Source organism: Corvus kubaryi, unplaced genomic scaffold, assembly GCF_017639235.1.
Source record: "Corvus kubaryi isolate FWS band 111438036 unplaced genomic scaffold, C.kubaryi_AGA036_p1.0 138, whole genome shotgun sequence".
Lineage (NCBI taxonomy): Eukaryota > Metazoa > Chordata > Aves > Passeriformes > Corvidae > Corvus > Corvus kubaryi.
In genome coordinates, this window is record NW_024580672.1 from 7,941,937 (window position 1) to 7,956,192 (window position 14,256).

Consider the following 14,256-nt stretch of genomic DNA (forward strand, 5'->3'; position numbering starts at 1 on the left):
GAGATGGGGAATCAGTGTTTTGGAAATAACATGGAGGTATTGAGTCTGCTGATGTGAATTCTTCTGATTGCTGTTTTTTTTAAAAAACAAAGTCTTTGAAGACAACTACAAAGAGTATTGAAGCAACCTTTCGTTTGCTAAGGCTTGAAAAAGAAAGCATAGGCATTGTATGTATTTTCATTTCTGTTCCTGACAGTTGCTGTATTTGGAGGAAACAAAGAATATAAATTGAGGTAATAAAATTATAGAACTTATTTTGCTTTGATTTGGTGGGACATGATATTTTATTTTTCGGTCTGCTGGATTCTCTTTATGGGATCCATCCCCGTCTATGGGGCCTTTGAATTTCTTTAGCAAAGCATGGTACATGGATTTTTTTCTTCTCTTAAAGAACTGAGCATTTGTGGGTTAAGCAGACATGCTGCTGAGTTTGAGGTGCTGAGATAGCAGAATTATCATCTAGGCAGGCTGTATCAAATTCCAAAAGGATAGGTTCAGGTGGTAAATCTGCTGTCTTTCATGGACATTTTTGTAAAGTGTGGAGTTGTGGGGTTTTTTTGTTGGTTTGTTTTAATATAAACCTTATCCTTCCAAGGCTGGCATGGTACTTCAGTATTGGAAAGGAAAAATAGTATGGCAAGGGAGAAGAAAGACATTAAAATTATTTCTGTTATTGGGGTATGCATGGTACAGAACACTGTAGATATATTTTGTTGAATTCATGATAAAAATCTGATTTTTCCTTCTTCCAGGCGGTATAATTCAATGCTTAAAAGCAGTGGGCTGTGTTTGTCACCTCCCCTGCACCCCATCTTTTAGCTTGGCTTATCCTTCTGTTATAAAACCAGCTTTGACTTTTGATTGGAAATCTGCAGAGCCGTGGTTGTACAGGGTCTTCTGTAGCTGGGCTTGCTTTTACCTGGTTGCCTTGCTGCTTGAGTGGTGCTTAGAATCTTACTTTTAATGGAAGTGACTGTTTCTCAAAGCCTTACAGATACGTCTCAGTTCTCACCAGCTCACCACTAAGGCTGAGGTGTAGCCCACTTTTGAGCTTTCCGTTTAGAAATACTGATTATAACATGGCAGGGGGAAGCAGGGGACAATGTTTCGTTTTTCCTTTCCAACAGTGTGTACCTTCCAAGGCTAGTGGTTAAGTAAGACTAATATCTGTGAGTAGTGTGTACTAGGGAGACACAGGGTGTATCAGGGACTGCCTTTTGTCATGCACCTGGAGAAGCACCAAGGAAAAAACATCCCTTTGGGCAAAGGTGCTGAGTACTGAAAACATAAAACATCAATTAAACCAGAAAAACAATCCAGTCGATGTCTGTACAGATCTTGCGCGAGTGGGAAGGCTTTGTATATGTGTCTATTTCGAGGGCTGGAAAAGGAGGAGGGACAGACACATCCGTGTTTTTTAAACACACAAGATAAATACTCTACATGTGAATTTAAATTTTGGCTTGCATGTTGCTGTATTGTAATGATCTTTTCCTTCATTTGTTCACTAAGGCTCTGCTTCTGTTTTTCTTATTAGGATGACAGTTCTGGCAGTCTTGCGTCGATATCTGCTCTCAGTCTATTAAACGCAGGGGTATGAAATTTAATATATACTTTTTCTAGTTGTATTCGATGCCGTGCATGGGACTGTGTAGCACTCATTGAAATAGAACAAACATCACATTTTCACAGTAGCATGAATATTTTATGGCGCTAACCATCAACTCATTAAAAACCATTAGTAAAATAAACAAGTTTCACATGTGAATCTCACTAACAACTTGAAGTGATAGAGTATTATTGTTTACTGTTTATATTGCATGTTCTTGAATAGCAAGAAATAGGTAATCACAGAGCTTGACAGTAATTTACTTCTATGTTTGCTGTGCCTCATTACTTAATGGTGAAAGTTGAAAGGCTGATGTGTAGTATTTTTGAACACCTTATTAAATTTGAAAATTGATATATTAGAATCTTTTTTCTGTCACTAAGCCACACAACCTATTAACAGTGGCACTTCAGAACTCCAGATGCTTTTAATCACTATTTCCAATGTGAAATTGGAAACATAGAAAAGCATAGCTATTGAAATTTTTGTTACATTTTACATTATTTATTTGCTGTGTCTGGGATCCTTCTGAAATTGCACATGTCCATTACTTTGTAAACTTTTTATGTAATTCTGCACTCTATGCTAAACATGAATAGCACAGATTGGCTTTTTAGTTCTATGGAACTGTGAAACAGAGCAGTCACGTAACTGCTGGTTGATTCTGATGCCTGTGGTACACATTACATGGCCTGGCCACTCTCAGCATGTCTTTATTGAGCCCAGGGCTGGTGGCTTCTCATAAACAAAAGAAGATGAAACTTGATGCACCTTATTAAATATCCAATTGAGGAAAAAATACAGCAAACAAAGAATTGAAGGTGGATGGTGTTAACTTTGGAAGATTGTCCTAGAAACTCTTTAAGTGTCTGTTTGGTTGTCCTTTTGTACTGTGTGAAGATTAGTATTTTCTTCTCCATCAATATATTTATTCTTTCTATTTCACCTGCAAATTAGGCAAGAATGTACTGTTCTGCCTGTCCTGACAGCATCTGGAATTCTTATTTCTGGGAAAGTGTCTATTTTATGACTCACAGAATTTTTCAGTGACATCTACTCTTGCTGTAAACACTTCTTTGTTTATAATCACCTTGTAGTCAGTGCTAGCTCAGCAATTTTAACATTTAACCTGGAGGCAGCGTGCATGCTGGTGTAAGATTATGCATTAGCAGAAATTCTTCTTACATGGATGCACTCCTAGGTGATTCTATTAATGCTTCTATTCTTGGATGATCAACCTTAATTCAAATGACAGCATATAATCCTTCTGATAATATATCTAGTTAGCTGTACGTCTTGAAAATAATCATATAGATGTTTCATAGACCCATCTGCTGCAGTCACGTGTGTAGAGAGGAGAGAGGTTTAAAACCATTTGCACAATATATGGCAATCCCCATTCTCTTTAGTCAGCAGAAGTCACAGTTGATTGAATAAAATCTGTTTTAGTATCAGGCTTAGCATTAGAGAGGAGAAAGCATGTTAGAAGAAACTGTCATACACAGGATGTTTAACTGGAGTATTAGTATGCCTTGACATCTACTTTAAATAGAGGCAATCCTTAAGATAGGGGAAGTTTATTCAGTGTTGTGTTCTTTAGTTGCATAAATTCTCTACATGTCAGATGCCTTTCTCCTCCAGCATACTTAAAACATAATTGGATGTTTGGTGTTTTGTCTGTATAATTGGTACTGTGAGAACTTCCACAGTCCTTGTAACCAAAGGCTTTTATCACTCCTTCCCAGGAGTTCAACTTTTGTTGCTGGATCATAAATAGATCAAACTTAATTCCAGATTCATGTTAAATTTTATGGTTGGTATTTATTCCTTCACAGCTGTATAGTTTGGCCTCTGTAGATTCAAGTTTGTCTTCTAACACTGAATCCCTGTGTTCACACTTAGCTGAATATTTTATCCCAACAAGCATACCCTACTTCAGGTCTCCTAATGCTTTTGGAATGCTGCAATGCAGCTGGAATTCCTTTCTGTAAGGACATTGGCTTACGTGTTGGAAGAAGAGGCTATGAGCAGTTACTTATAAATGTTACACAGAGCAATCCAGTGCTGTTTAGCGATACCTAAAATTATTCTCAATGGTCTGTCCTTTATGGTACTTCAGCAGAAGGATGACTGAAACTTCAGATTTGCATGTTTTCCGTGTAGATATCTAAAAGGTGCAAGCAATAAAGACCTCTGTGGCTTTTGTTTTGTTTTGGTTTTTTTTTTTTCACTTAGAACACCAGGGCATTTTTGTGGTGTTCTTTGCTGTGGTGGTGGATTTTTTTGGGGTTGGGTTTGTGGTTTTTGGGTGGGATTTTTGTTGTTTTGTTTTAAGAAGATACTGTTTGAGATATTTTTATCTTCTTAAACAAATGCAGTTTATAAGCAAAAGACATTTTCCCAGCCCTGGTTACCTGTCTGTAGGTTAATAGGCTTATCTATATCTCTGCAAGAATAAATACCAGAAATGCAAGTCCCTCCACATACCAAAGCACTCTTAAGTATATTGTCACAGTGTTTTCCAGAAAAAACGTGGTTTCAGCTTGTTACTGGGTTAATTATTGGCAGTGGATAAGAGGCTGCAGTTCCAGACATAGTAAGAAGATAACTGGTTTTACTTTATATTAAAGCTGAAATTTGCTTTTCTTTATTTTGTAATTGTGAATTTTCAGTAAATGAAATTGTGAATTTTCAATAAATGCCTGATACGTTGCAATAAAGATTTTTAAAAATAACCTTCTCTTAAGTTTGTGAAACCATACATGTGACACTTCCAAAATAATTTTTTTACATATACAGGTTTTTACATAGTCTTGAATCATAGCTGTCAACTGTTCTGTCTTCTGGCACATGCCCTGCATATTAAGCATGTGACAAGACATTTGACTTTAAACTGTATTTTACCTTGTTATGGGAGAGTATTAGCTCACATCTTTCAAAGTGAAATTTAATGTCAGCTCAAGCTTTTTAGATTCTGCATCAAATGCACCATTAAGGATATTGGATTCTTTACATCTAGTCATACAAAGTATTCCAGAAAAAAAATTGATACTTTATTTTGCGTAAGTTCTCCAGACATCTGATGATTGTGGGATCTAATCTTCAAATAAGTTTTCTAGAGCACAGGCTTTTTGAGGAAAAAGCCTCTTCCTTTGGAAGGTTCTGATACTTTGGAATATATTTCAATTTGGGGAACGGGCAGCCCTGAAAGTTTAAGCCTGAGGCGATTTTTGTCTCTGTTTTGACTCTTTCTAGTAACACTTATAGTTTTTCTTCTCTGCCCATGTGATCTCTATTTACAAAACCCAACTGTTCATGATGTGTACTTACTTTCAGAAACACAGTTGGATGATGAGTTCTGCCTTTTGTGAAAATCTCTGTTGAAGAATTTTTAATTTTTGGGTTTTTTCTTTCTCTGTTGCTTTGGAAATAGTGTATCAGTTCTTAGCACAGGTGATAGCTGGAAGCACTAGCATTGTTCACATGTATTGCTTGTATTAAAAAAGGTAAGTGGCTTTGTTTCTGATGTACGTCTTGCAGTGGTTTTTTTTCTTTTTTTTTTCTTAAAAATTTGCATACAAGTTAGATATGTAGCGATGTTGGAAAGGTTGCTGATGTTTGAGCTTTCTCACCTCTGACCACTAAATGAACTTGATTATGTGGCTCTTGTTACAAAGGAGAATATGGAAGTAAATCAGAACTTCTACCAAGAGTAGGAGGGATGGCATTGCTACTGTATGGCAGGCTGGATGCTGATCTCGAGGTGTTATCACAGGATACATTCCTAATTTACAAATGTACTGGAGTGTCCTGAGGTATACAGCATGACAGGAGTACAGATGTTGTTTCTGTTTTTAAGTGGAATGAAATAATTTAGGCTTAAGAATATGTGTATTCATTCATATGGTGAACATGGATTTTTTTTGATTTTTCTTGTGCTTGTGTGAATTACAACAGAACTCTACCAATCCTGTGTCCAATTGTTCGAGGTACTTGTTTGTATGTGCTGAATAGTGTTGATGCATATTATTCCATTAATTTGGTAGCACATTTTTATTTACAGAGGCTAAAAAGAAGGGGATGTGAGATTTGAGGTTTTTATCTGGCTCCGTTGAGCTTTTTTCCTAAATATTGTGTCATAGTTCTGTTTTGTTGAGTTGCTGTTGTGGTAAAAGGGTTAGAATTCTTTCTTCCTCAGAATCTTGTGTGTATTGAAAGCAGTTAAATATTTTTTTCTAAGTAGATTGCATGTGTTAACCTCGGAGAAAGGAAATTACATGAAACAGACTTGTAGTGATAAATACTGGTATATTGTCACTGAGTGTAGTGTAGGTGGTTCTGGTTAATGTGGGTGTGATTGTGTTGCTAAAGGCCTCAGGAACATGAGGTGTACTGGATCTTAAAGGGGGCTAGAATCAGGAGGAAGAAACTGGGAGAGACAGATGTTCTTGATTAGTGGTCTTTGTTGTTAGTGCTGGGGGTTTTTTTTGTCAACTTTACATATTCATATACTTGTGCACTAGCTAGGCTGGGAAGATTATGCAGATTTCTTTACTACCTGATCCTGGGATGCTCAGCTGTAATATTGAACTAGAATAGATCAAAGGTTAAGTTGATACAAGAAACTGCTTTCTCATTCATCTTTACTTAGCAGTCCTGGAAAGCTGCACTGTTGCTATCAGCAATTTCACGTTGTAGTGTTTGCTGCTTGCTGTCTTATTAAGTAATGTTAAAATATTTCCTATGACATTATTTATGCATTAAGTAATACTGTGCTTACTAATTTGGAGTGAGGCTGAAAGTTGAAATTTAATTTTTATCAATAATGTTGTTTAGGAATATGAAGCACGGACAGGAAGAATGTATAAACCTCCACCCCCATCAGCAAGACGTAAAAATATTGAATTTGAACCACTTTCAACTACTGCTTTGATTCTGGAGGATCGACCAGCGTAAGTATGATTCTGCTGTGCAACTGAATGACTGAATTTTAGATACATTTCTGATGAGCTAAAATTCACACATCTTGTGTGAAAGAATCTTTGGATTATTCTGTCTCACATAATAGCCTAACAAATACTTCCAGAAGTATTTGTTAAGTGTATCACGGTCTATATGAGGAATTCTTTCTCACTGTAATGGAGGCACCATTCTGTTATCTACTGTATATTACAGCTGTCTGTGGCCATGCTCTGGGCATCCTCAAAGTCTTCAGTAATTTTCTTGATCAATTTAATAAAAAAACATTAGGTAGGTAATGCCTAAAAGTGCACCTGAAGGCAAGGAAACAGAAGGTGAAGATGTAACAAAACTCACATTAAGTACAAATAAGAATAGTAATGAAAAATGGGTAATAAATTGGTCAGTATTTTCAGCTATACAGTCTTCAGCAATTTGAAGAAAAGAGAAAGGACCTGCTGACTAGGAACGCAAGCTGAGGGAAACAAATGGAGCAACACTTTCAAATTGCACCATGAAAAAGCTTGTGATGGCACTGTTAAATGTTTGCTCTAATCACTTCCAGTTAGGAAATGGAAAATAGAACATATTCGTGTTTCTTTCAGTATTCTCTCTAGGGGTATATAAGCTCATTCTGTGCTAAGACAGAAATATCCTGAATGGAATTATGGGTTGCTATGAGTATTTGTTTTCATAAATGCATTATTTCTTTTACTGTATGGTAGAGAGTAAGATATGCAATAACTGGATTGCTGATGTTTTTCTTTACTTTCATAGTATTACAATTCACAAGCTAGGATAAATATACTTTTGCAAATGACACTTGTTTCAAATTGGAGTGCTATCCCAAGCGTGTAATGTCTTGCTGCAGTCTAGCCTTCGAAAACATATCCTGCACTCACTTTCACTGACAATATTAATAAGTGATTCTGTCTGCTTGTATGAGAGGAGAGAGAAAACTTTTTTAATATTAAAGTGATAAAACTGTTTTCTATTTATTTTGGACCAAAGTAGACTAGAGATTGGGTAAGAGGCTGAGACCAAACACTGTGTTCTAATTTGCTTTGAAGTGAGTTTCCTTGGTCAGGAGGAAGTGTGTTTGGCAATTAGGGGATCATTATGCAGCCGAAAAACAAACACATTTTTATCTGGTGAACTTTTAGACTGCACCAAGCTTCCTTAGCTTTAGCTCTGACATCAGTAGTGATCTAGCCTTTCTTCCTTTGGGAAACCTATCATCTTTTGTGAGAGTTTTAAAGGGTTAACTACAGTGATTAAAAACCTTTACCTTTTATTGAAAATATGTCATCATAGATTTCATATGAACAACTGGAGTATCAACAGGCAGGTATATTTAATGATTAAAATACACATGGGCAAAAATGCATTGGAATAAATAACTATATGGTATATCAGCATTTCCCTTTTGTCACTTCATTTGAACATCATTCCAGGTGTTCAACAAATTTAATAACCTTACTTTGGGGGAAGCCCTAGGAGAACTAAAACAGGAGCAGCAAACATCTAGTAGTTCTCTACAGCTGTCACTGGAACACTGGCAGTGTGACAACCCCAGAATTCACCTTAGAGAGAAACGAAATTTAAACCTGTTCTGAAATGGTCCAGAATGTCATTTGTGTGTATTGAATTCAGGAACAACTTGTTTTCAGAAATCTTCCTGCCAAATCAGTGGAGGAGGCTTTACGTCATCGACAAGAATATGATGAGATGGTGGCAGAAGCAAAAAAACGAGGTATGTTAACTGCCAGTAGTCACTGTAATTCCTCTCAACTCTGCAGCAAAAATAAAGTAAATCCTGGCTTGTAGGCAAGTAGATACATTAAAGAACCTCTTGTTTAGTATCTGGGTTATTCTGTGGTGCATAGGGGCATGCAGTTTAAAACAGAACTCAGTTACCAAATTGTTATTCTGCTACAATGAATGTAGCTGGGTTCAGAATGCAACTTAACCTTTCATTTACTTTTTTAAGGAAAAACTTCCTTTTTTTTTTTTTTTTTTTTTTTTTTTATTTAAGGTACTTACATAATGTGGTCACCTAGAAACTTTCTGGATATTTGGACTCTTTGTTCAAGCTGTGTTGCTACAGTTGCCACTAAGGGCCAAAGTATAATAAAGCTGACTGCTTAAAGATCTGGTTTCTTAAGAATTTCAGATCAATTTCAATGTGAAGAGAGATGAAAGCTTTGGGGTTATTTTTCAATCAGCTGTACCTGTGTGAACCTTTTTACTCCCACTAGACACAATTAATTTAAAAAACAGATTTGTAGTATCTGGTACTGTGTCAATCTATGAATAGTTGTTGAAAGGACTTTTGTAGTCTTGTGCCTAGTATTCAGGGAATAAGCTATTTTAAGAACCTGTGCTGCATGTTTTACTTGGGCTGTTGTCAGAGATACAATCTTCTGAACTGATTGATCCTCTATGGATTCATGGCAGCTTACTTTGAAAGATGTAATAAGAAATCCATGGCATTTGACAATGCATTTCACTCTGCTCTTGTGATGTGTATCTTTTAAGTTGTGATCTGTTGTCTGTGTTCTTTACTAACAGCATCTTTGTAGGTTCAGCCATGTGTAGTGTTTTCATGTGTGTGCCCTGGTTTATTAACTGTTGCTACATACCCAAAGCTTCAGTAAAAACTTGATTAAGCTGGTCGGCCATATCTGTTTACCAGGGAGGCATGTTTACTCTCTTGATGTGTCTAATGCATGCTTAAATAGAAAATGTCTTGCAGTTTCACAGTGGTTCTAAGTGATGTCAGGAGAGCACTGCTCTGTCCTTCTTTTAGCCTTTTTAATAGGAGGAATCTACAAATGATCCTTTTTTAACAGAAGGCAGGACATTGTTCTCTTGTTCAGCATTGTGACTTTGTCTTAGGTCTTTAGGTCCTGTTTCCAGAAAAGAAAATACAGAATCCTTTTAGGTGGAAGCTTCAGTAAAATTTGAATAATTTTAAAATGGGTGTAGAATTGCACTTTTAAATAATAAAATTATCTATAAATATTTCTGATTAGTCTAAGTAATAAATAAGGCTCAGATAGAATATGGTATGAAAATCATGAGAGGAAAAACAGCGCTGATGATGTCCTTGCTTTTTAGTCATCCTGTGTACTGCAGAAGAGAATTCTCTGAGTTTCCTAAACTGATTTTTGCTTGTCTAAATCACTGTATTTGAACAACTTAGCTTAAAATAAAAAATGTCCAGAGAAATACACCTACAATCAACAGAAATAGTATGTGCAACTGTAATTTACCCTTGATCTTTTAGACACCCAAATACTTGGGTAATAGCTGAAAAACTTGCCTAATAATTTGTGTGCACTAATACAGAATTATTAACATGTTATGCCTAACAGAAATTAAAGAAGCACATAAAAGGAAAAAAATAATGAGAGAGCGTTTCAAGCAAGAAGAGAATATCGCTAGTGCTATGGTGATCTGGGTCAATGAAATACTACCTAACTGGGAAGGCATGTAAGTAAAGTTCTATTTTGTAAATGAGGCAAGCGTGGTTTGTTTCTCCTCTGGAAACTGAGGACCCACATACCTTATTTTCCTTTTCTGTGTTGTCAAGAAGTCAGTTTTTGTTGCCATGATATAGTGTGAGGTCATTACAGAGCAACATGAAACGTGCTTTCTGGGAGCTGAATGTTTGAGGGTTTTTAATGGGGCTTTAGCATACACAGAGATCCTTGAATACTGATTTGGTAAATAGTATGTTATTTTGCTTGTAAATTGCCCAGTGATTTTAGAAAACAAGATGTGCAATATGTGCCTTTTTTCTTTCTTTCTTCTCCCTGCTTCCATATATTAGGCGTGCTACCCGAAGAGTTCGAGAGCTGTGGTGGCAGGGATTGCCCCCAAGTGTTCGTGGGAAGGTTTGGAGTCTAGCTGTGGGAAACGAATTAAACATCACTCCTGGTATGTTCCTAACAGATCACATGTTAATGCTAAATTAAGTTGGTTATTTTCAAAGAAAAAGGTACAGTTTTGTTTAAAAAAATATAAATCAGGGTATATTTTTCCTGAAGAAATGTATTTTGCAAGGTTAGGAACATTTGTGTTTTACAATTAGACATTGTAGCCTCATAAATTATGGAAACAAGGTTCAAAACCTGCTTACATAAACATTTAGTATTAAAAGAATTAAGGTAGTGCTTCCCCCCAGAAAATAATTATGTTTAAAATTGAGAATTTGTAGCTTTGCTTTCTTAAGGGGGTGAAAAGGGGAATTGCTTTATTTCATAACTAATGAATGATGAATTGTAAGCATTTTATTCACAAAAATAGAAATCTGAATCATGTAAGGCATGATTTCCCTGTCATAATTAGCATGTTCACCTCAGCAGAAAGCACACAATACAATCCACACTATAAAACTGTGTATAGTGGTAAACATCTAATAGATTCTTCTCCTGCCCTCAGTGATGAAACCAAGTAACCAGAGTCAAGAATACTTAGCATGCTTTTATCTTGGATGGGTGCTTTTCTTACTACTTCCTTTTTGGTTATTGGTTTTGTTTTGCTTTCTTGCAGAACTTTATGAAATCTTCTTGTCAAGAGCTAAGGAACGATGGAAAAGCTTCAGTGAGACAAGTTCTGAGAATGACACAGAAGGTGAGATCTCCTGAGTGCTCAACAACTCAACTCAATTCACTTTTACAAACCCAGGAAGTCTCACAAGTTCCTCTGCAATTGCAGCATTAGGAATATTTGTTAAAAATTCTCGAAGTCATTCCCTACTTAAATGTTTGCTGTCTTTCAACAAGTCAATGAGTAAGGGGCTTGGCAGTACTTACTGTATCAATAAATGACACATTAAAGTAGTGCATGTGCTACTTTCAAATTAATGTTTTCCTCTGAAATACCAAGACTCAGCTCTCATGAAAATGTTAGATGAAATACAAAAAGAAGAAATAGGAAACTACATTACAGTACATGCTCTTGCTTAGCTCTCCTTAGATGGCTTCTCCTTAGTTGGTATCCCTTCCACGATTATGGGAAAGAACAAAAATCTTCTATTTTTTAGTTCTGAAACTGAGAGGTGAAAAATAGGAAACATGACACATTTCAGATCCCACTTCTATTTCCTTGCCTGCCCAGGTGGCCTTTCCTCCCAAATCTATGAAGTGGAGATATTAGCACTCTTGTGTGTAGAATGCAGTTTTGCTGTCTCCTGTGGATGTTCTTTCTGTGAAAAATAGTATCAGTGATGTTTTTAACGTTGGATATACCCTTGTCATAAAGGTTAATTCCTTGTGCTGTTGATAAATATTTTTTTTAATGCTGCCCTGTGATAGTGTCTTTTCCATTACTTCAGTTGTTTGCACTTGCCATAGCCAGTTTGACTGTAAATTATTTGGTTCTTCCATAGGGATACCTCTGTGATTCATTTGAAGGTTGTCTTGAGACAAACAATTTATAAAAAATTCTGTGTATACATGACTGTAAATATGCTTATCCTTGGAAAACATGTTTGTAATGCCTCTTGGTCTGTGGGGTGGCCGTTTCCTTGTTCTGTTGTTGGGGGGTGTGGGCTGTCTGTGGGGGAAAGCTTAGGTAATCTGTTTCTCTTGGAAAGGTAGTAGTTCTGGATGGGAATGAAGGGAGAAAGGGCTATTTTAATTGTGCCAGGTGTCCTGGGAAATGTAATAATAAGGGAAAACTTGAGAGTGATAGAATTTTCATCTCTGGCTGAAAAGCAAGCAAGCTGATAATGCTTACAACTAATCTTTGGTATCAAAGTCTGGAAGACCAACTACCATAGTTTTAGGAAGACTGGAATGAAATGCTGCTTTCCAGGCTTCAGCAGAGCAGGTTCTGTTTAGCCTGTTCATCAAATTGTCATCCTCTGCTTTCCAGTTGGCTCTTGTCTGATTTAAGCCCTCTGAAAGAGCTTTTTCCCCAGGTGCTACCTTTTTCCCCACATCATCACTAGTGTTTGTATCATGTCCCTATGGCCTATTCAAGGGTCAGCAGAATTTCTTCTGGTGGTTCTTGAATGAATGCTGCCTTCTTTATCTTTATGTGCCTGCAGGAGTTTTGTTCTGAAGTTTGTAGAATTTATCAGCTTTAATAGGTGTTGGTTTTGCTTGCAGATGCAGGTGCCTCTGTTGCTGATCGTGAGGCCAGTCTGGAGCTAATTAAGTTGGATATATCACGCACATTTCCATCCCTGTATATTTTCCAGAAGGTGAGATTCCTTTAAATTTAGTTATGACAACTTTAGAATTCTGAATAGTTAAACAAGAAAAGAAATACAACTGGTCAAATACAGAATATTTTTAGGAGCTGTTTGGACTTCTTAAATGTTTTTAAGTGAGAATAAAGTAGAGACTTAATGATGGACTATAAGAGGTTTTTTTTCTCCTTGAAAATCATTAATAGGAGATTCCTATTAATGATTATGAAACTACAGGCAGAAATGAGAATATTCTCACTGCTACAGAGGTCTTGATGCTTTCTAGTACACTATTTCAGGCTTTATGATTTTTATATAGCTATAATACGTGCACATGCATGTATATAAAATAACAGATAATATTGTAATATGGTAACTTGTGCTGCTAAGTATTAAAATATCCATTGTCTCTGAAAAGGAAAGACCAACCTTGGATCTGTACCAGATATCCTCATTTTCCATTATGTACTGATTTCCACTGAATTATTTCATAGGTTTGTTGTTACTTTTCTTTTAACATCTCGAAAGCATTTGTGGTAATGCTTGGAGTAAAAAATGGTATTATTCTAGATGTGAATAAAGCAACAATTCACTGGCTCACTTGCATCTTAAAATATCAGCTTGTTCCTTTCCTATATTTTTAATATGGTTTGAAAATAATTTTGTTTTTTTCTTCTTCCACTCTCTCCTCCTATTAGGGTGGTCCTTATCATGATCTCCTGCATAGTGTTTTAGGAGCATATACATGTTACAGACCAGACGTGGGATATGTAAGTATTTGATGTAAAATGTTTATAACATAGCAAATAAGCTTAAGATGTCATGTATTAAAGTATATTAAGTAAATAGGTTTTCTAAACTTTATGCTACTAGCACTTAAATAAACTTTGGCAGTTATTTCCTAGCAGTCACCATGGTGGTAGTTCTTAGAGATAATGAAATAGCTGAAAATGTACTGAATGTCAGTGATGGGTGTATTACCTGGCTCACATGGAAAATTTTAAATGGGTGTGTTCACAAGGCATTATAGTTCTGACAGAGTATCCACAGGAAAAAAACTCCATAAGACGTTAGTGGACTTCCAGTTAGCACTTCACTGTTCTTACTGTTGCTTCCACTGTTGCCATTTCCATAGTGATACTCCCTGCTTCACTAGTGCACATCCTAAAATCCAGAAACTCCTCCTTGGTGTCTTGCTGACACAGAATAATCACTCCCTCTGAGTTCAGTGAAGATTAGACAGTTTTTAGTGAACATTACTCTGTTTAAAAACAAGCAAAAAAAACCCCAAAAAATAACTGTCAAAATCCCCCGAACAAACCAACTAAACCTAACATCTCTCAGAAGCTTTTCAATAATGCTTACAGAAGCATTTCAATAATGACCAATAATTAAGAGAAGGATTTTTTTTCTTCTTTGTTCCTGGGGGTATCTAGGAACATCTTTCACAAGCTCTAATGCTTTGGGGCTCAAAAACACTTGAGAA

The 14,256-nt window shown here is 36.3% G+C and overlaps 1 protein-coding gene across 2 annotated transcripts in view; it reads left to right on the forward strand.

The window, feature by feature from the left end:
- The window catches only part of TBC1D12 (TBC1 domain family member 12), a 41,933-nt gene that overhangs the window by 22,687 nt on the left and 4,990 nt on the right, over positions 1–14,256 (forward strand). The window contains exons 3-10 of one of the 2 annotated variants that reach the window (XM_042018970.1): positions 1,538–1,594; positions 6,446–6,561; positions 8,239–8,321; positions 9,946–10,063; positions 10,404–10,510; positions 11,126–11,206; positions 12,688–12,782; positions 13,469–13,540. In XM_042018970.1, coding sequence (XP_041874904.1) covers positions 1,538–1,594; positions 6,446–6,561; positions 8,239–8,321; positions 9,946–10,063; positions 10,404–10,510; positions 11,126–11,206; positions 12,688–12,782; positions 13,469–13,540 — 729 coding nt within the window. The remainder of the gene's footprint in view (positions 1–1,537; positions 1,595–6,445; positions 6,562–8,238; positions 8,322–9,945; positions 10,064–10,403; positions 10,511–11,125; positions 11,207–12,687; positions 12,783–13,468; positions 13,541–14,256) is intronic. The other variant, XM_042018971.1, reaches the window with a different exon arrangement.